Here is a 20846-nt window from a genome sequence, read left to right as displayed (position 1 = left end):
AATAAAACTGTTTTGTATCCATCCATATTATAGATGAATAAAATTTGACCGAGGGGTTTTCTAATTGGTTGCGGGGTAATAAAAATTAAATTCTTGGTTGAAATCTAACAAAGAAGTAATTTCACTGAAAGGTGAGGAATCGCTCATTTCAAACGTTTAGAGTTTTTAAGTTCAGCACAGCTGTAACCCACCCTTCTTGACCTAAACGGGCGACGATTAAAAAACGCGCCGTTATGAAGTGGAAATACCTAACAATACCACAAATTGACATTAGAGCAGACCAAATATGGCCAAACAACTCTTTCTCACTTCATCCTCATGCTGAAAAAGCACGGTCTCAGGTCGTCCCCAGGTGTCGCCCGCGAGCGCCTGGCTATTTCTAGCAGAACGGCGCGTCGCTCATCGTTTGACCAAGTGGAGGGGTCTAGGGCAGCCTTCGTCTGCTGAAAGGCGTGGAAGCAGCAGGCCGCCACTTGGTCATCGTTTTCGCGCAACGCTTCGCGGAAAAACGCCTCTCCGTATTTCTGGTCCGTTTCTGCGCAATAAGAGTTCACAGTTTTTAGGGATGTTCAACGTAGAAAATCGAATTCTTACATTCGATTACAAATTGGATTCGTATCTATTTCTGCCGTTTATTTCGGTAATTGAAACAGATGGAATTTCTTCGTTTTACCGCGGGTGGTTTCGCCTAGTTGCACAATGTACATACGAGAGTGGCAAGTTGAGCTAAAGGCCTGTCGCTGTGGCAAAACGTTTATGGTGTCAATCAACCGTTATTGGACAAGCGACTAACGTGTAATTTCAGGTGCGGAAGTTATGCACTACAGTTTACACAGCTGCTTTAAATAGCAGATGTGTAGAATGTTAAACATTCAGGAGACTGTAGGACATGTTATGAATAATTCCTCCTCCACAATGCATGTGTTTGAAGGGGAAAATTTTTCCAGAGAAGGAATAAAATAAAATTCTTACAAAACGATGAAAAAAAAAACAATTTTTTTACGTTCTTTTATCTAAAATTTCCTATTACACTTAATTTTACTAAAGCATTAAAAATTATTTTGTGGGAACTTTGGTTATTTTTCGTTGGATATGTAATGTATTAACTTGCGAGTAAGGGACGACTAGTAAATAAGGTTTGACCCAATCACAATTGTTATTATCAGGAGCTTACAACACTGTCCTAATAATGAGGAATGTATGCGACACGAGTGAATTGTTAGGAATACCTGAGAGCTTATCTTTCATTCCCAACTTGACCAGTGCAGCGTCGTTCAAGAAAAGTCCCTTTTTCTGTTCATAGCCTGATAACGACTGGGTCATTTGCTGCGCCTCGTCCAACATCCTGCTTGCTTGCGTCACAGAACTATAGAAGGCAACCTCGGCCGCGCAAATTTGCGCTGTAACTTTTTCAATAGTAACCTGAAATAAAAATGGATTCGGAATTCGACACAACAGATGAAGACGAGCTTACCAAACAACAGCATGTAAGCAATGTTCAAATGAACAAGTTACGAAATGAAATTACTTTAAGTGTTGTTACTAGGGATGTTCAAAGTAGAATCCCAAGGTATTCTGGAATAATAGGTTTCGAATCTAGAATAACGAATCCAGAATAGCGAATCCTAGTATATTTTTATTAAATTATTTAACCCCGATTTTGTTTGGGGAAGGGATTAATCTTAATCTACCCTACAGGGCCCACGATCACAGCAATAAATCGCCCAAACAATTTTCTAACATGTGTTCATTATAATTAAAAAACTCTCTCATATGTTTAACATTCTTAACAACTGTCATCTGAAGCCGTTCTGTAAACTGTATTATGTCAACTGTCCAGGTTGTGTCCAAAACTTATATTTTTGCCAATAGTGAGAAAATGCAACACTCCACACAGAAGTCTAAAGCAATTCGGTCCTGATTTTGAAAGCATTGTTAAGTCTTATTGTGCTTCTTTTTTGACTAACATGATCTGTTATGCAGTCAAATGATGTACTGCAAAGAATACAAAGTTATTATTGACATAACGAATTCTTGACAATTACGTTGTGCATAACTGCATAACTTCCCTGAATATTGGCCTAAAGTTGACCTGAAGTAACCCCATAGCGCATTTTGTGGACGGCCAGCACGTTTTGCAACGCTATGTTACTTTTGCAACTTAACGCATTTAGGGAAATTGCGAACTCCACACCTGACATTACACGTTAGCCGCTGCCCAATAACGCTTGATTGACACTTAATTATTAGACGAACGTTATCGCGAGACGCGGTAATTGGTCGCCCGAAAAAACGCTGACACTGCACTACGAGGTTACATTTAAAGCAAGCACTATAAATTGGTCGCCGCGGCGACAGGCCAACTTATCACACGCGTTTGTACAATTAGGCGCAACAATCCGCGGTAAAACATTAAATTATATCGGTTCCAATTACCCGAAATAAATGGCGGAATTGGATTCGAATCCCATCTGGATTCGAATCCAAGGATTCGATATTCTACTTTGAGCATCCCTAGTTGTTACGTGACACAATTAAAAGGGATATTGCACGACTTTACCAACAGCGTAACACTTTTCGTGAGTAATTTCAGTTTTAACATACTTATAAAAAAAAAACAGGCTGGTAAATGGTTAGCAGAGAACTTGAACAAGTCGAGAAACTCTTTGGTTGTGAAATAGTAGAACTACAATACGAAAATAAAAAAATCGTTTTAAAACTTTGGATTTTGTTGATTTTTAGAATTTGTTGATCTTCGACAAACTGTAACTTCAGCGACTGAAGGACGAGACGATTATTGCTGAAGATACACGTTTGCGCAAGCACAACATTAAATTAGGCATATTTTAGTTGCATTTAACCGTTAGCTGAATTGTCTGCAAGACTATATATATTACTTAAAATTTGCAATGTCTACCAATCAGCAATCGACTGAAATAACTACCAACTACCACACGCAAAATTATTTTTTTTCAGCCTTTCTACTTCAATGCGTAGACATATGAGACCCGATATTTCGTACAAAAGTATCGCGATCCTAATCGATATCAATGACGTCATTACTATGGTCAAATAAATAAAACAGTTTATATTGAAACGTTCAAGATTCCAGGCTAAAATTTTCCAGGTTTATAGGCCCAAATTTGTTTCGTTGCTAAAAAGAATTACCATCATTTACAAAACTTTTAAGGTTGAAATTGTTGGATTGGGTGGCAAATCATGGCTAACAATTCTATGCCAATTTCATATCGGATCGGCACCGATACCACCCTGTTATCGGACGATGACCAATACTATCGGTTGGCGTCGGGTATCGGCTTCCATGCGCGCTCGTACCCTTTGAGCTTACATAATTTTTTTTCGTACCCCCTGTCTACAATGGCCGATAGAAGTGAATAAAATTGTAATAATACAAATTAAACGCAGTGTCGTGTTAAATGCATGCAATAAAAAAAGTCTTGTAAATTTAACAATATTTACAACACACAAACAATCAGTCAATTTATTAATGGCTTTTTAGTTGTTGCTTTTCGTAAATTTTGAAGTTACGAATAATTTGTCGCAGATCAACTAATGAGTCCAGCAGGTCTTACAACAAAAAACAAATTATTGCGTTAGACACTCGCCAGTCGCACTTTGCCTTGGTAAAATTGCATTTGTTTTGGCGAGCGGCCGAGGGTAAATCTCAAGCCTGCAATATTTGCTACGCAAAACCGGAAGCGTGTACCTCGTCATCGTCGTCACTTCCGGTCCAGGAGAGATCTTCAAGTTTGTCGATCGACACGGAAGCGACCAAATCCTTCACGCTCGGACCTTTTCCAGTAACCATGTCCTCGCCCTGAAATTATATTAGGTTTTAAAGTAAATAAAAGCCGAGTGAAACACACGATCAGAATTTTGTCAGAGGAATATGTATTTCGCTTACTGGCATTATCATTTTCTTTAAGTCATGAAAGTATACGTATGCACAGCAAAGTATGGATAACAAAGGAAAATATATTATACTTTGACAAAAGCCTAATCCTGAGTTCTTGAGTTTTATTGTTTATATACGCGTTAGCGGAGCAGTGATTGATTGACAAGCAGAAACCTGATGCCAATGGTTTCGGAGTGCATAAAGATACACCCTTTTTTATAACCGACCTTATAAAACAGCAATTTTAAATAAAACGGAAATTAGGATTTAGACCACTTTATACTTGAAAAAAAATTACATTAACCTTGCGCATTCCACATAATCGTTGATGACTAATGTTTAACATATGAATCAACTGGAGTTCTCCATTTTGCTTCACACTGTTATTTTTTAATATCGGGTCTGATCTACTTGTTTTTAAATTTAATTGAAAAAAACGATGTGTAACAGAGTTCTGCCAGACTTATTAAACTCATAAAATAAATGTTTTTTTCTTTAAGCATACTAAAAGGTATCTCAAAAAGACCTTTTTTGTCTGATGCCACTGTTTATGTCAGACGTGACTTGCCAAAACAACCTATAAACAAGTCTTGACTTGTCCAAGTGATAAGTTGGATTTGTACCATATTTTCTATTTGGTAAAACGATTCGACTCCGGGCCCGAACTTGGACTTCTTTTTGAAATGACATTAAAAAAAACAGTTGATCTAACACCACTGTACTTGTTTGCCGTCACCTTTTCACGTTCCTCGACCGCCACGAAGCTGGTGTACTGGGACACGATGGACTGGGTCACGCTCAAGGTCACCACGTGTGGTTTCCGCGCCTTTCTCAGCTCGTCGCGCTTCAGCGGGTCGACGTCATGCATGCCCTCCTCGTAGTCACGGATCGCTGCTCTCGCCGCAAGCCGATGCAAGATCTACGAAAAAAGTGGCAGACAGTAAAACGCAGCGGTCATCGTTTGGCAACCTCCATTAATAATTTAGCAGGGGTAGCCAAAACGTCGATCGCCATATTTCACGTGGTCGATCGCGTCAAATATAGTCATTACAGTATAGCTATCGCACACAAGCAGAACATTAAAATGATCAATTGTTGTCTGGACAAGCCTGATAAAGCGTCCTTTGACTTAACAAATTAAACTCCATTGCTGGCTTGTAATATAATAAGTGTTCTTGTGCGTTTTTTACCGAACCAGTCGATCGCAATCAAACGTAAGTTGGCTAAACCTGGTTTATAGCAATATCGGGTATTGCCGATTTAAACCTTTATCTCTTCCTTGATCTTGCTGTATAGCTGCTGTTTTGTGCGATCCAAATAAGTTGGTTTGATTGCGGACAGTTTGTTTGTTCTTTTATTAAATATTAAAAAAAATAAAACTGGTACTAATGTTTTTATGATTGTTTTTTCGAAAACACACAAACAAACATCAATACTTTGCTATAAACAAATGTAATTTTAACAATAAGAAATAAAAAATGGCGTTTATAACCAACAAAGGGCTCCGACCTATGTTATCCAAGAAATGAGAGGCTTCTTTTATACATAGGTAAGTGACGTTTTTTAAATCAATTTCCACATTAAAAAATTCCATCGTTTTAAACCGATAAACTTCCGTTCAAATTAAGGAAACAAAGCGGATTTTTTTTTCGTGTGTTTCTGGTAATTATTTTTATATCTTTTCTGTCTTTTTTTAAGCGTAAAACAATCCCTGCGATTTTACTTTATTTGTTTCGCCATTTGTCGTCCAAGTACATTGTGTAAAGAAAAGAAAATACATATATGAAGAAAATCGAGTAATCTTCAAATTATTTGCCATTTTTAACACAAAACTACAACGTTATTAAATATTTGAGCCACTATTTAAAATTTAAACCACGGCGTTAATAAAATGCAACTAGAGCATTGCAAGATTATTCGTCCACCATAAATAAAACACTTAAAGTATTTTTTTTGCTAACCTTTCCTGTAGTAACACTCAAATCCGAAGTGTAGACGACGGTTGAAATCTCCTGTCCGCATACTTTTGCGTGGATTTCGGCCTGTCATACAAAGCGAAAATAATTAAAATACAAATTGTTTCCTTCCTTAAAACTTCAGAAAACTTTGTATCTAAAGAGGCTTATTTAGTTGTTGTTACTTAAGAAACTGTTACACTTCGGTTTTATGCATTAGGAACAGTAGGATTTTCTGTATATACCCCAGCCCCGACATTTAGGTCAAATATGATCAAAATCCAAATTATTGCCGTTATTTTTAAGAGGAAACAACCAAAGCAAATTCTCGGCATTAAGAGCAACGTTAGTTTCACTTTTAGCCTATGATCCATCGCAACAACATGAAGTTGAGTTTGTACTTACGTGAACCGAACATCATGACAACTTTCTAAAACAGAAACACATTTGACTTTACAACAGAACTCGGCAAACTTAAGCCCGCTACCGCCCGCCTTTTTCCCAACTATAACCAGTTGGGCATAACAATGTTACTTACTGCTTTCTTTTAAAAATATCTAAAACTTATATTCTTGTATTTCAGATTCGTTTCTCGACCCGGCCATGTAAGACATTTTTTACTGTTTCTTATGAGGCATCCACCCCAAAAAAATTTCCCGCCCATGTTTTGCATTATATACCCATACAGAAGAAGCGCGGACCAACCTGCTTGCAATGCGGAACAAAGCCGTAGACCACGAGCCTGGAATTGTTAAACAGCGCAGAAATGTGCTCGGGCGCTTGGAGAGGTAGGTCCGCATGCGGCACTGCCATTGCGGTGTTGTCACTGTCATCAAATGTCTTCCATTCGATCCTGATGTCACTCAGCATGGGCTGGCTCGCCTTGCTAAGCTGCTTTTGCGCCTGCAATTGTGTTGGCAAATTGTGCTTTACTTCGCGTTATAAAAGCAATTATTTTAACATCGCGTTGTGGCTTTACGATTGTAGGGCAGGGTTACACAACTATAAGGGTCCACAAGAATTTATTAGTGGCGATACAATTTATCAAAAAAGCAAGTAGCAGTGAGAGATAAAAACTGAAACATTTAAGTACAGAATGTGTATATTCTGTGATGAAGCACCCTTCTGGAGTTGACCAACAATAACGGCTTACCATATATACAACACATTATGCCTTCGGAAAGGCTTGCCGCAACCTAATCAGCTATTGTTTTTTGTATGTAGAAACAGGATGCAGCAACGGTGGTATTGTCGTTTCCTGCCCAACACCTCACAAAAGACTAGTTGTTTATCTAGCCTGGTCTGACTTGCAGGAAAATCCTGATAAGGCCGACTGATTTGCGTAGCCTTTTCGATGGCATCGTGTGTAGTTAGGGAAAGTTTTTTATTTCGCATGTAGTTCGGGTAGCTGCATTTATGCTGAGCATCACAGTCGCTCTCACAAAGTGAACAACTTGCATAAAAAGGTTGCATAAAAACTAAGACGCAGTGCCGTGATGTTCATAGTTATGGTTATATAGATACAATACATCGTTAAAGCTTTATATATTAAAACCGAATCATTACCTTCAACAGCTTTTGTTTTGCTGTATTTTAGACTACCAATAAGTTTGGTATTGAGTAAAAAAGCATTCACTGAAATAAATGTTTTTTCAGACGACTTTAAAATCGCTGACTGCTAAATCGAACGATAACGAATATTATGTGATGTGGACAAGATGCAAAAACATGTACGTTCGACAAAGCAAACCTTGGTCTCCCATTTCGACTTGAGTTTTGAACTGAAATGCTCGTGAAATCCAGCCGATGCATTTGCCATGCCCTTCAAAAGGTGTTGGTTCGCCGAAGAGCTATAATCGAATGAGGTAAAATGGTCATTGCTATCAAAATAAAATAAACACTGGTATGAGGTTAAACCAGTGGTTCCCAAACTTTTTTGGCTCGCGGCACACTTTTAACAGAAAACAATAGATTCATAACAATCGCCCTTTAACAAACGACAAACTTATGTAAATGTCTCAATATGATCAACTTGTAATGGGTGGTGCGTAGTTAAGTCTAAAATACTTGCGTGTATGCCTATTGGTGAATAAAAATACCTTATTTTTTAAAATTTTCGCGGCACAATCTCTCAAGGCACACAGTTTGGGAATTACTGGAAAAAAAAAGAAAACAACCTATGAAAAAAATTTACCAAATAACAAAAATGAGCCAGCAAGGTAATAAAACTTACAATATATACTAAGCTTAAAAAAAGACAACAAAAGGTGACCAAATTGATAGCCAAATGATCTAAATTTTAAAATATTAACTTAATAAACGCAATACTTTCCCTTAGCTAGAGAAAATTCGATTAACGCCGACCAAAAGTGAAACAATCAAGAAAAAAAGACAACAAAAATTACAATGAAAAAGCTATAAAAAATGAGATGGTGATAAAAACAAAACAAACTATAATATAAGATGGTGATAGAAACAGAACAAATGACAAAAATAAATAGATAAAGAGAAAACAATATAGAAAGCGAACAATAAACCCACCCGAAGCTGAAAGTAAATATTCTCGCCGTGCTTCCTTCAGCGCCGGCGATCGAAAACGACCTTGCGATCTGCATGAGTTTGTCCTCTTGGCTGAGGTGTCCGTCAGAAAGAAGGAACACGTTGGTCAGGGGTGGGCCAGTCCGGTAAGCGCGAAGGGCGGCTATGGACGCAAGAGGTCGCCAAGCGTCAGATAGCTCATTCCTGACGGCACTTCTCTGAAATTAGAAAAAAACTTTTCTGAAATTCATATTTGATCCCTAAAAAACTTTTAATTTCCTTACAAAACGACCCTGTAACTCTCATACCGTTTTAAGTATATGCAAAGACATTACCGACGCTTGTTATGTTTGTTTTGAAGATAAAGTATATAAAACACTCGGAGTATATCTGTGCTTTAAATTCTAAAAATCTCGCAATTTATAAAGTTAAGTGGGCTGGCCTTTAGCTCAACCTGTCGCTTCTTAATTGAGGCAATTTTGTATTCTTGTCCGTCTTCCTATTTTGTTGTTTTAGCGTAATATAAAAAAAAGGAGCAACGCTTTGGTAGACCAGCATTTTTCTTACGCTACTCCTTCCTTTTTTATTTGGACGTTGCCCGCAGATGTTTTAAGACTAGAAACTGTGGATGGAAAGAGTTTTAACGACACGCATACAAATAAATATACAAGATAGCTTAGTTCAGTTGAGCAGTTTATATTTTGCTTTGAAGTCGTTTGGGTATCTTAGATCTAAACACGATTGGTATTTTTGTGCTGTTTGCAGTAAATTTGCCTCGAAAAAAACATACTTTCGGTCGGTAAATACAACGTTCCTAAATATACCTGTATGAATTCCTCGGCCTTGGCCCGGACGACATTTTCTCTCAGGGGCTGACTTTTGACAAATAGCTCATGATAACCGGAAGCAAACCTTACAACGTTGACGTCACAACCGACGGGCAGGTGCTTCATGAGGAGAAGGGCAAGCTAAACGAAAAATAAACAGTAGATTAACATTAAACAACGCTAAATTTAAAAACGTTTTTAAAATGGAGTGATTTCAACCTGGTAAAAAAATTAAGTCAAACTTGTGTTGGTGTTGACAGCTCTAGCTGTCGCCTATATAAATGAAGCTCTTGTGATAAAACGAAACATCCTCTAAACCAGTGGTTCTCAACCTTTTTTTCACTGCGTACCACCTCGAGCTTCTATGATCTTGTTGCGTACCAACAAAATGTCGAAAAACTCAACTTTACTTAAAATGTATATATGATTATTAACAGGGGTGGATTAGCTAATTAGTTAGCCCGGAAATTTCAAAACAAATGCGGCTCACTACTCTCAAAAAAGTTTCCCTGTTTTAACTTACAAGATACTGGGAGTCAAGTTTTGTGATCCTTTGTAGTTTTGCTATGTCATAAAAAAAGTTTGCATAGATGTTCCGGAAAGATAATAGTTTCTATCGTTAAAGAAGAATAAAATATTTAACTATACAATCATTACGATGAATGTTTAGTTTATTACAATAAAAAAAATGCTTAACCTTTTGGTAAAATTGCAATTTTACTTAAAAACATACTGCGTACAGAGTACCACTAAAAATGGCTTCGCGTACCACTAGTGGTACGCGTACCACAGGTTGAGAACCACTGCTCTAAACAATATCGTGAATGCAATAAGAGTTTGTTTTTATCGAAACCAACCTTTTTCATATCGCGCACCAGCGGCTCCATCGACTGCGACATGTCCAGCAAAATGACAGCTTGGTAGCAATTAATAGGCGAAACGTCGAATTCCGGGTAGAAAGCAAGCATCGAAGCCTGCAAATGGAAAGTAAACGCTTAGATAACTTCGCAGCACAGTCGGTTTCGTAGCATATAGTCAGTTAACCGCCTTGAGGAACGACAACTATGGTTTTACAGCTTGTTTTTATAAATTCATGGGTCAGCTTTGTAAGAAAATATGTAGGGACAAAACAAGGTAAACAACAGAGACGTAGAAATATAAGGTACGGTAAGCAAGGTTATTTGCATTCTCTTGATTGGTAGCCATTACATTTTCCTTTTAAATTAAGGAAAAACGCTGTAAAAAAGTTTCGTTGAGATTATCTTATACCAGGGCAAAGGTTCTAAACTTATTTCGAGAAAGTGATACCAAGCATTTTTGATACACAATTAGGCTTAAATGTGTTAGTATATAAACAGTAACTTGTAAAGATACAACCCAAAAATTAGGATATTTCAAACATAGATTTGCATGTATCGAAAATAAAACACAAGAATCAGACACTAACGGAATCAACTTGATGAAATAATTGGAATGAATACCTTAACACGACAAACGAAGATCATTGCCAGTGACAGCATGACATTTTGCTTGTCTTATTTTTTAAAGTTTATTTCAGGGTTTACCAAACTTTTTTATGAAGGGACGAATATCTAAGTACTAGCGATCGCGGGTTGGGTAACTGTATAGATTGGAGAATGCGGGCCGCATATAAAATTTTGTACGGAACTTTTGGGACCTAATTGTTACAAAACGAAGAAAGGATAAAATAAACTATTTTCAGGGTTGAGCTTAGCTATTTTTCGCCAAAGAATTCGGTTACCAAAGTATTAATAACCGTATTTCAGGATCATTTGGCAAATATGCCGCGAGCCGGAAAATTTAACCCGGTGGGCCGCATCTCTAACGCGAGCCGTGATTTGATGACTCCTAGTTTAGCCTATTAGCCTTTGGCAACGCCAGAACTGGTATGGGATCAAAGAACCACGCCAATTGAAAAACCTAGGGTAACGAACATGTCTGTCACGACTTGCCTGACTGTCTGTATCGGGGTGTTGTTCAACCCACATACGAGGAACGTGGATCTCCGCCAATCCTATCAAGAGCCGAAACCCTTCGTTTGTCAAGCGCTCGCCGCGACACAACGACACCGTCGCTTTGCTCCTGGTTTTCTGCAACAGAAATTCATACGAAATGTCTCAGACTGGAAATGTCGGCAATTCAAATTTCGCAAAACGTCCTAACACCCAAATATAGACCAAAAAAGCGAAATAAATTACTGTTTTTTAAGTTTGCACACGTTATTTTTTATCTAAATCAAAAATAAATTTTCTTATTTTTTTTAAATGTCTTTAATTAAATCTCTGAATGGTAGCCTTATTTTGCAGACATTTTTGTCATTTAAAAGCGTTATCAGATGGATTTTGTGCAAAATGGTCCGCTTTTTTTGGCGGTTTAGTCGGTAGTCGAAAGCTGCCAGATAGACTTGGACTAGTAAGTAACTTGGTAATGAGGAGCGAAACGATAATTTTTTTATTCTAATTTCATTTGGGCATCCTGCGTGCTCCTATTTTCGTTTTGGTATTAAAAAAAATTGGTACTTTGTCGCTACAATATGAAATAATTATTAATTTGTTCAACGTTAATATTAAGTACAACTTCTGCTTGGCTGGTTGGCAGTAACAATGAATTTACATTAAACAAACATATTACACTTTTTTAAGGTAAATTTAAGTTGACGCGTACCTTGAACTTGATTTTGTTGGTTGGGCATTCAAGGCGTTTGATGTCAAACGGCATATCAACCGAAACCATGAGTGAGAAATCGCTGCAAAAAATATTAAAGAAAAGAAGAATTACTTTCAAGTTACCAAAAGATAACAAATCAGCTTGGGAAACGGAATGTGTGAAGGGTTTGACAAAAAGACAGTGAAGCGCCAATATTGGTTACAAAACGTTTGTTGCACGAAAAATTAATTTTCATTTTTTAAAATTATTCTTTTTTAAGCAACGCGCTGTCTGATTTATTGATATAATAGACAACTTACAGATGTAGTAGTAAAAAACATAATACTATAATTAAGAAAGTATAAAACATGACCCAATTATAAAAAGCATAACCCAAGTTTAAATAGCATAACTCAAGTATAAAAAGCATAACTGAAGTATAAAAAGCACAACCCAAGTATAAAAAGCATAACCAACCTTAGAGCAGCGCCATCGGCGACCACCCTTTCCACGTCAGTTTGAGTGACGGGCCCGGAAATAAGGACCTTGTTTTTGACGGTGGGCGCCAATGAACCAGGCAAGCGGAGCTCGATGTAGTCGGTGAGGTCTTGATCGTCTACGATGACCGGCAGCTCGGCCACGTAGGTGATCTTAATAACGGCGCGGGCGCCCGGGGGAAGATTGCCCACGCTTACCGTGAAAACGTCCTGTGAAAACACATGGGCAGTTGAGAAAAAGTGCAAGCTAAGAAGCAAGTCTTAATCAGCGAGTTTCTGGGATTGAAACTTAAGTCTTGACTAGCGATGTTTAAGGTAGAAACGCAAGGTATTTTTTATTACTTATTTTACTTCTATTTTTGTTTGTGTGGGGGGGCATTCTGCCATTGAAAGCAAACTGCAATGCATAACTACACACAAAGAACATTTTTCCAATAAAGCGTTTTTGATGTATAATACACAAAAATATATTCGAATTTTAGAATAAAAGTTGCTTTTACTTAAGTTGGGCCAGAATAATTCACAGAAAGTTCGGTAAAAACAAGTAGTTAAGACACTCATCCGTAACAGTAAAGTTCTATCTGAGTTAAACTGTCGCCGCCAGGTTTAACCAAAAAAATGTAATTTTGTAGGCCAATATAACCTGATGTTACATGTTCTGTAGTAACTTTAAAAAAAAATTGTTCCACCAGTAACTCAATCAACCAAATAGTCGTCCTTAGTCCTCAAAAAGCCCAACATTGGAAAATGATTTTATCAAAAAAGAGGACAGTGCATTCAAAGCAACGTTAGAATGGCAGGTCAGTTTTTTTTTTACTTTAACTAGTAAACATATCAACACATGCTCTTGGAGAAAATAATAACAAAACATTAAATAAACTCACGGGTTTTTCTTCATCCATTAAGTAAGCACCATGTCCTTTTGAAACAGCCTCTTTGTACTCTCTATGGGCCACCTCCTTTTCTTTGACCTTGAAATAAGATCTGATTTGACAAATAAACTTTAATATATGTATTTTATAAATTAATGCAATAAAGATCACCAAAGGGAATCACACAGCTCGAAATTGTATCGTGTAATAACTCAGGAAGTTATTAAGATATCGATCAGAACTTTTTTCACATTACTCAAAGCAATCTAACTTATCCAGAAAAAACTTTGAACGAATATTAACACTATATCCCTGAATAAATGGCGGTCTAGTCATGGCTCTTTTTGAAGAGTAGACTCGTAGGTATCATACTTTGTAAGTCACTTTTGGCACGCTTAAATTTTAAGGCCAAATATGACTGAATATTAATATTCATAAATATGAATATTCATTTTTTATCACGTTATTTTTGATAAAAGTCTGATTGCTTACTAAGTTGAAATGCTTTACTGTGAGTAATGTGTAAAAAAATCTGATCTATATCTCGTTTGCTTCCAGAGATAATACACCATGAAATTTCGAGCTGCGTTCTTCCCTTTGGTTACAATTCCACAACTAGTTTTATGTTCAAGGAGCATTTTGCATAGATGTAAATCTCGATGTAAACTGGACCACGAATGTAAAAAACTACCGAAAACTTCAGTAGTTTTAAAACAGTATATTACCTCTCCAACAACATGCTTTCCGTTAATGAAAGCTTCAAAGCCACAAACAGCGGCAGAATCGTCCAAGGGAAAAACATACTTTGCCTCCATTGAGGTGGAAGACTCATTCACGTAAGATTGGAAAACAACAACCTTAAACAAAACGAAAACTATCGGGTTAAATATCGACAATTAATTATAAAGCTGTTTCGTTCCCTTAAATCAGGGGTCGGCAACCTACGGCCCGTGGGCCGGATCCGGCCCACCGATGAAACTCACCCGGCCCGCCGCCTCTTTGACCAACTAGGCACGATTCCATTTCAAATACTTTTTAACTATTTTAACTACGTAAGTGCGAAAAATGTTCGCGTTTCGCGCGAATGATCCTTCTACATTTGGTTTGTTAACGTTTTGACGCTGTCTTTTGAAATATAGATCAGCGCTTGTTTACTGTTGTGCTGTGGAAGGCCGCCAAGTGCGTCGCGGACAAAGGGAAAACGTATTCACAAATATTGGACATATGTTTTTAGCATTTTTTTATTTTTTATTGTCGGCAATGTAAGCTAATGAAAACTTGCAAGAAATGGCGTTATACCAAAATATAAAAGGTGTGCCCGGACTTTAAAAGGTTGACAAACACTCAACTATAGATTAACTAATGTTATTTTGTTTCCTCAAAGTAGGTTTACTACACTTTTCATTAGTAGTATGGATGACGATGTGTGGACTCGGATTTTAAACCAAACAAACGCATTTTATTCGCGCTTTGCGCCAATACTTTATGACTGCCTCCTTAAATGCAATTAAACCCGTTTTTAGGCGCAAAAAAGATCCGAGGTCCGCCTGATTCACGGTAGTTTTAACATTTTAATAACATAATTTTAGTTAACATGTTGTGCGGCCCGCAAAGACCTTTCTGAGGTTGGTTTTGGCCCGCGACTAGAAAAGGGTTGCCGACCCCTGCCTTAAATAGTCCGAAGACAGTTAAGCAATAAAACTTAAAGTTTAAAAACCCGAGTAAAACTGGAGGATCAGAATTTTTTTAAATGAATATAGATTTTGCCTAAACTGGCATCGTCAATTCTTATAAGTAAAGTAAAATACATATATATATAGCAAATTAATATTAAAATTAATAAGAAAAACTTAAAAACCTATGAAATCAGTATAGATTAAGTGAAAAAACAATAAAAAACATTTGTTACTTGTGCCACCATGTCCATGACGCTGGCTCGGATGTGAACCTGCTGAAGGGGAACAACCTTGTCGTTGCCTTTATCTTTGATAACCAGGCCAGCTTGGACTTGTTCAAGTGGGTCGGGCAATTCTTCCACGTCGGTAAGCTTAACCTGGAAATATTTAGAGTTAAAATAAGGCAAAGGCAGACATGGTGTTCTTCTTGTAGAACAACTGTGTGCTGTGGGTAAGCAGTTTAAATGTCGGGAACACCAAAATAAAAGAAAGTTCTACGTTAAATAAGAAAATTCAATTTCTGTTAGAACTTAGAGAACTACAAAAAACTTTTCTCGAAATGACAATTTTCAGAGACAATCTTCTTGTTTAAGCATATGTAAAAAGTCCCAAATAAGGGTTTAAATCTAAAAGAATACACAGGATAAACCAGATTGGCGAAAAATGTTTAGGCCTTTCATATTGTAACTTGGCAATGGCGAGTAAATTTCTACCTCTGATTAGAAGAGTTAAATTTAAGTACTGGTATACCTCGTCTTTACAAGTCGGCTCTTTGAATTGCGCCTTTAGGCCAACTTTAGGTGGCGGAGGAAGCTTCTTCAGGCTGCCTTCTTCTGGGTCTCCATCAATGATAAACTCGACAAGATAACTGATGCAGAAAAAGAGTAATGAACGTTGGTAAATCTAAAGAAATGTCATGAAAACATACAACTGAAGTCTGAGTTTTGTACTTTTACACTAATATAATCTAAAAAGTAGCAATTAGTAATAAATCGATTTCAAATACAACTGACATGGCTAGGTTGCTTTCAAAAAACACTATGAGAACGCATATCAATAATTGTACTCTGAAAGACAAATTTATAATTTAGTTTAGAAGAAACACAACTGAAATAACCAGTGTTGTCGTTGAAAGCTAAAGTGGATCACTGATAGCACATTTTTTAAAAAAAGACACTAACTTACCGAAGCTTCTGCTGGTTTTTGTTGTATACAACAAACTCATTAAAATTAAACTTTGAAGCTGGATTGTGATTTTTGCCGATGCCACAAACACTGTCGAAACCAACAGGTGGTGCCAAAAGATCAGGTTGAAAATCAGTAAAATTCTTGCAATCGCCGAGGCAAACCTCATTCACCAGCATTAACCTGGTTCCGGTAAGATCGTTCAGGTGCGAAAATTGAACACCGCTCCTGAAAAAAGGCAAATGTTGAAGAGTAAAAGCATTTGCCCAAATACACTATGCACGGATCTGTGATGAAGCTTAAAAAGGAATGTCGAGCAAATCAACATAATTTAAATGAAAACGTCTCGACAAGCACTTGTATTTTAGTTAATGTGACTGAATTTCAAACCTCCCTTATAAAAGTTCTGTAGAGAGCGGAAAGTGGATAAGTGACATGTTAAATATGGAACCACAGTAATACAAGTAAAATTTTAAAGACTACTTAGGAGGAAAAAACAAACAAGAACTTTAAAAAATTTTAGCATACTAAGTACCGACCACCTAACCAATGATACATAATTACATCTGACAAAACCCATAATCAACGTTAAAGGTTCGTTGTATCCAAATCATAGATAACTATAGGAATGATGTTTGTTTTTGTATATTAGCAACATTACGTTATATCTCTAATTTTTTAAATTTGAAAGGACACTTATACCTTTATATAGGTATATTTATACATTGCAAAATTGCATTCTTTAATTTATTACAATTACCTGACATCGTCGGAGAAATATATTCCAGCACCCAACATTCCGTAATCACTTCGTTTTCCACCGTGTTCCTCAACAACCACCATTGGAAGTAAAAGACCACGCATCAGAATGCCAAAAAAATTCTAATAATAGATTGTTTCTGGAGTTAAATAGGTAGGAAAAAATATTGAGTCTTAAGCAACAGTGGCATTTTATAAAGCGTTACTTATTTTTCATAGTAGCAGCAATACTGTAAGAGTGGGTTGTGAATTGTGATTGATATTTAGATATTTTAATTGAACAGCAAACAATCTTCAATCATAAACTTGTATTAGTTGTCTTACTTCAGGTTTTGAAGAATGAAATAGAAGCCTTTTATCTGTCAAGGATTCGGCAAAGTTTACAAGCTCGGAGTCCTTATAGAGCTCATAAATGTTCTTGATTTTAAATCCAGGTGGCAAGCTGTGATAAAAAAAATGAGTTATTGTTTACAAATTTTTAACACATGTTGAGGGTGTAATTTCTATACAAACCTTGACCCATTTCCAAGCAGTAGCTTGCTAACAGTTGAATAGTCAATGTCGTCTGTTGGCAAACAGGTTAGAGAACAATTGAAACATTTAAAAAGGAAATAAATGTCTTTGAGGGACGAATAACTGCTGGCCAAACTATTTGAATCAGAGTCTGTACTGAAATCAGAATCGTTGGAATCGGATTCTGATAGTGCATAAAATGTGTCTGGATCTACTTCAGCAAGTGTTTTCAGGTCCTTGATCACCTAAAAGGTTAAAGATGGAAATGTTTTGAAATTTCTAAAAAAAAATAGCAAACTTTGACTGTTAATTATTTGGAGATCATAAAACTATGGTAAAATTGATCTGAAAATATTCTGTTGCAAATAGAGATTACGTATTAGGCACACGACTGTTAAAAAAGTTCATTTGTACTCATGATGAGTATAAATACTCTATTTTGAAGATATTTAATCTTAAAATTCAGAAAGGAACTTCTTTTGACACCTACTGCATATTATGATGTTCAGGAAATTTTAGGAATAAAATAACAATTTGAATATTTATATTCTTGTAACACTCTATAAAATATAAATAATCCTTCTGAACAATTGAGAGTAGAAATTACATGAATCGTATGTATATATGTAGATATAGGACACATTAACTATTGAGGTGAATGTATTTTTAAATACTTTAAATGTCATTAATATATATGTGTTTTGTTTAAACCTGAACTAAATCAAATTCACTTGACAATTGCGCTTTATCAGAGATTAGATTCCAAGAATCCACATCTAAAATTGCAAAGTATTCTTCAGAGAGTTGGGCGGAATTTTTGCCATCCGTAAGTGCATCTCGTATTTTCATCAAAAGGACAACAGCTTTGTTTATCTTTTACAAACAGAAGTGAGTTCAATAAAATGTGATATAGATTTATTTTGTAGTGTTTGTTTGTTTGTAGGATTAAATTCATATTTTTTTATATGTAACCATTTGCAGTTTACATGCTAAAGTTTTGTTTAAAAAATGGGTAAAACAAGATTAAACCACTATGAAACAATGTAGAATTGTCAAAGATAAACTGGGAAAAATGAAACTAAGCAATAAATGTGTAAAATATAAAGAGATTTTATTATAAATAAATCAGTAACCTGATCAAGTGATAATTCTTCTGCCAAAATGCCAGCCTTGGTGAACTTATGATTTGCTGTTTTCATCACTGATAAAAGCAATTTTGTACACTGCTGATTCTGAAATCCAACCATTGCCCCCATATTGTCCAACAACTAAAAAAGTAAACAGCTGCTGTCAGAATATTTAAGCACACAGGAAATAAGTTAAGGTACAAGATAAAACAGGAAAGTACAGCTGGATACCTGCAAGGAATGAAGATTGTGAGCAGGATAATTTTTTTTTACATGACTGCGTTGAACTTCATTATTGTTAATAAACAACGGAAACATACAAAAACTGACAAATATTGCGGTTAAAAATCTATTGTTAACTACGTTCCAAAATGTGTTGAGTGTTGGTGTAGTTTTGTGACCATTGATCTAGTCGATTAAATGATGGATTTATAAAATAAGGGTACTTTCAGCAATGTTTGTATGAACAATTGAATACAACGAAAAACAGCCAATACACTTGGATAAACTCAAGCGGCACAAGTAGTGTCGTTGTAGTATAAAGCTTGCATCAATATTTGAAAAATAACCAATTGGTGCCGCTTGACAAGCCTAATGAAGCGTGACAAATTGCACTTCATTGTTGCCTTGGAAAGTAGGACAACAGCATTTGTTGTTTACAAAATAATAAATATATCTTATTATGGTAAAACAATATTTTCTTGTTTTTTATCAAGTGAAAAATAAACTCTACTTGAAATTACCGCTTATGATGTTTAAGGGGAAATATAAATTTATTTACAGTACAAGAGTCACAGAAAAAAGGTTATTTGTTATGTTTGTTTCTGTCACTTTATTACCCAACTGGTCGATCATGAGTCTTTTAAAAAATTCAGTTGATCGCAATCAAACATTAGTTGGCCACAACTAGTCTAAACCAAGTTTATTTCCCAACAAATAATTTTTATTTATTTAGTGCAAACCTATAAAACATGTAGTGTCAATTTTTTAATTTGTCAGGTCTGTTGCAAAGAACAGTGTACAATGTCATTAAAATCATCCCTATATTTAGAAGCTGTATACCTTTCTCAGCTGTGATGAACCAATCTCATTTTCCTGGATGAGGGGCAAATGATTTACTAGAGTTGTTCGTTTCTTTCCCCTTATCTCGTCGACCAGGTGTTGCATAACATACAAGCCCTCATTACAACTTTAAACAAAAATAAAGTGATTTACTTGCAGTTGTTAAATAAAGTTTGGTATGCATTTAAAAAGTCAGAACACTAAGGAAACTTCTTTGATAGTGATATGCAGTGTTTTTTTTAAGGTGTTTTGGGGGACCGAAATGGTACCCCAAATTTCTCCAACGGTTTCCCAAATTTTGGACTTGCAACTTTTTGGTATTTAAATGAAACACTTGCGGTCTCTTAAAACTACTTAGCGGTCACCCAAACCAAACCTTAGAAAAAACTCGATATCAGATTGTAATGTATTGTGGAAGGACGATATAATTGTAGCATATTATTTAAAAGTTAGTGTTTTGTTCCAATAAGAAACATTTTCAACACAGTGTTTAGCCAGTCAAGCTGCATGTCCTCACTCAACATGCTCGAAAGTATATTTTTTTATAAACAAGTACAAACAAAAAGCAGAGACACAAGCCAATTTTAAAATTAAAAGTACACTTAACAGTGAGTGTACAACATATTTACTTAGTAATTTTACCCCAAAGAAAGTTTAAGTTAAATCTTGAAAATAAAGATTCTCCTTCATTCAGACAAGTTTGTTTGGTCCTACATGACGGCTTAATATGGTACAAGTAAACAAAAAAACAATATTGCAAATACATTATATTCACTCGATCACTCCCACTCATAGGCGCAGACTTTTGTTTTCACAGAGAGTCAAACCTGGAGCCAATTTTAATGTTTTTGTGGAGTCTTAGCTGAAGCTTTGGTTACTTTTAAATTTTGAGGGCTGAAGATATAAAATTTTTGTCTGCTCTAGATCGAAAGAATAACAAGTTGCCTAATTCAAAACTAATAAAATGTTTATTGTGACAAATATAACCTAATTTAGCATGTGCTGAAGCAATTAAATAATACCTACACAGCCAGAGCTAAAAAAATTAAAATCCAGTATATTACAGGCTTTCTCGTTGTTTTAGGGGGGTGAGCACCTTAACTCTTTGCTAGGGGATCTCAGAATACCCTTAAGCACCCCAAATATGGCATCCCTGACTTTAGGATTGATAAATACTTTTTTAAGTTGAACTAATCCCACCAAATTATGCATAAATGGGTTGTTGTTCTCATAAACTACTGTATGTAGGAGA

At 36.1% G+C, this 20846-nt stretch overlaps 1 protein-coding gene across 1 annotated transcript in view; it reads right to left on the bottom strand.

Moving 5' to 3' along the window:
• LOC146137832 (protein mono-ADP-ribosyltransferase PARP4-like) overlaps window positions 1–20846 on the bottom strand; it is a 47719-nt gene that overhangs the window by 6072 nt on the left and 20801 nt on the right. Inside the window, exons 6-29 of the mRNA XM_083393961.1 lie at window positions 19595–19721; window positions 18539–18673; window positions 18117–18278; window positions 17406–17650; window positions 17217–17334; window positions 16894–17015; window positions 16134–16361; window positions 15699–15816; window positions 15182–15325; window positions 13998–14129; window positions 13285–13371; window positions 12381–12610; window positions 11922–12003; window positions 11210–11347; window positions 10094–10210; window positions 9234–9377; window positions 8413–8627; window positions 7622–7721; window positions 6577–6774; window positions 5878–5958; window positions 4653–4835; window positions 3728–3838; window positions 1230–1422; window positions 310–535 (exon numbers count right to left, since the gene is read on the bottom strand). Coding sequence (XP_083250087.1) covers window positions 310–535; window positions 1230–1422; window positions 3728–3838; window positions 4653–4835; window positions 5878–5958; window positions 6577–6774; window positions 7622–7721; window positions 8413–8627; window positions 9234–9377; window positions 10094–10210; window positions 11210–11347; window positions 11922–12003; window positions 12381–12610; window positions 13285–13371; window positions 13998–14129; window positions 15182–15325; window positions 15699–15816; window positions 16134–16361; window positions 16894–17015; window positions 17217–17334; window positions 17406–17650; window positions 18117–18278; window positions 18539–18673; window positions 19595–19721 — 3636 coding nt within the window. The remainder of the gene's footprint in view (window positions 1–309; window positions 536–1229; window positions 1423–3727; window positions 3839–4652; window positions 4836–5877; window positions 5959–6576; window positions 6775–7621; window positions 7722–8412; window positions 8628–9233; window positions 9378–10093; window positions 10211–11209; window positions 11348–11921; window positions 12004–12380; window positions 12611–13284; window positions 13372–13997; window positions 14130–15181; window positions 15326–15698; window positions 15817–16133; window positions 16362–16893; window positions 17016–17216; window positions 17335–17405; window positions 17651–18116; window positions 18279–18538; window positions 18674–19594; window positions 19722–20846) is intronic.

This window comes from Ascidiella aspersa, chromosome 7 (genome assembly GCF_963924565.1).
Source record: "Ascidiella aspersa chromosome 7, kaAscAspe10.2, whole genome shotgun sequence".
NCBI lineage: Eukaryota > Metazoa > Chordata > Ascidiacea > Phlebobranchia > Ascidiidae > Ascidiella > Ascidiella aspersa.
Note: the sequence above shows the minus strand (reverse complement) of the source record. Positions and strands in the feature narration are given on the sequence as shown.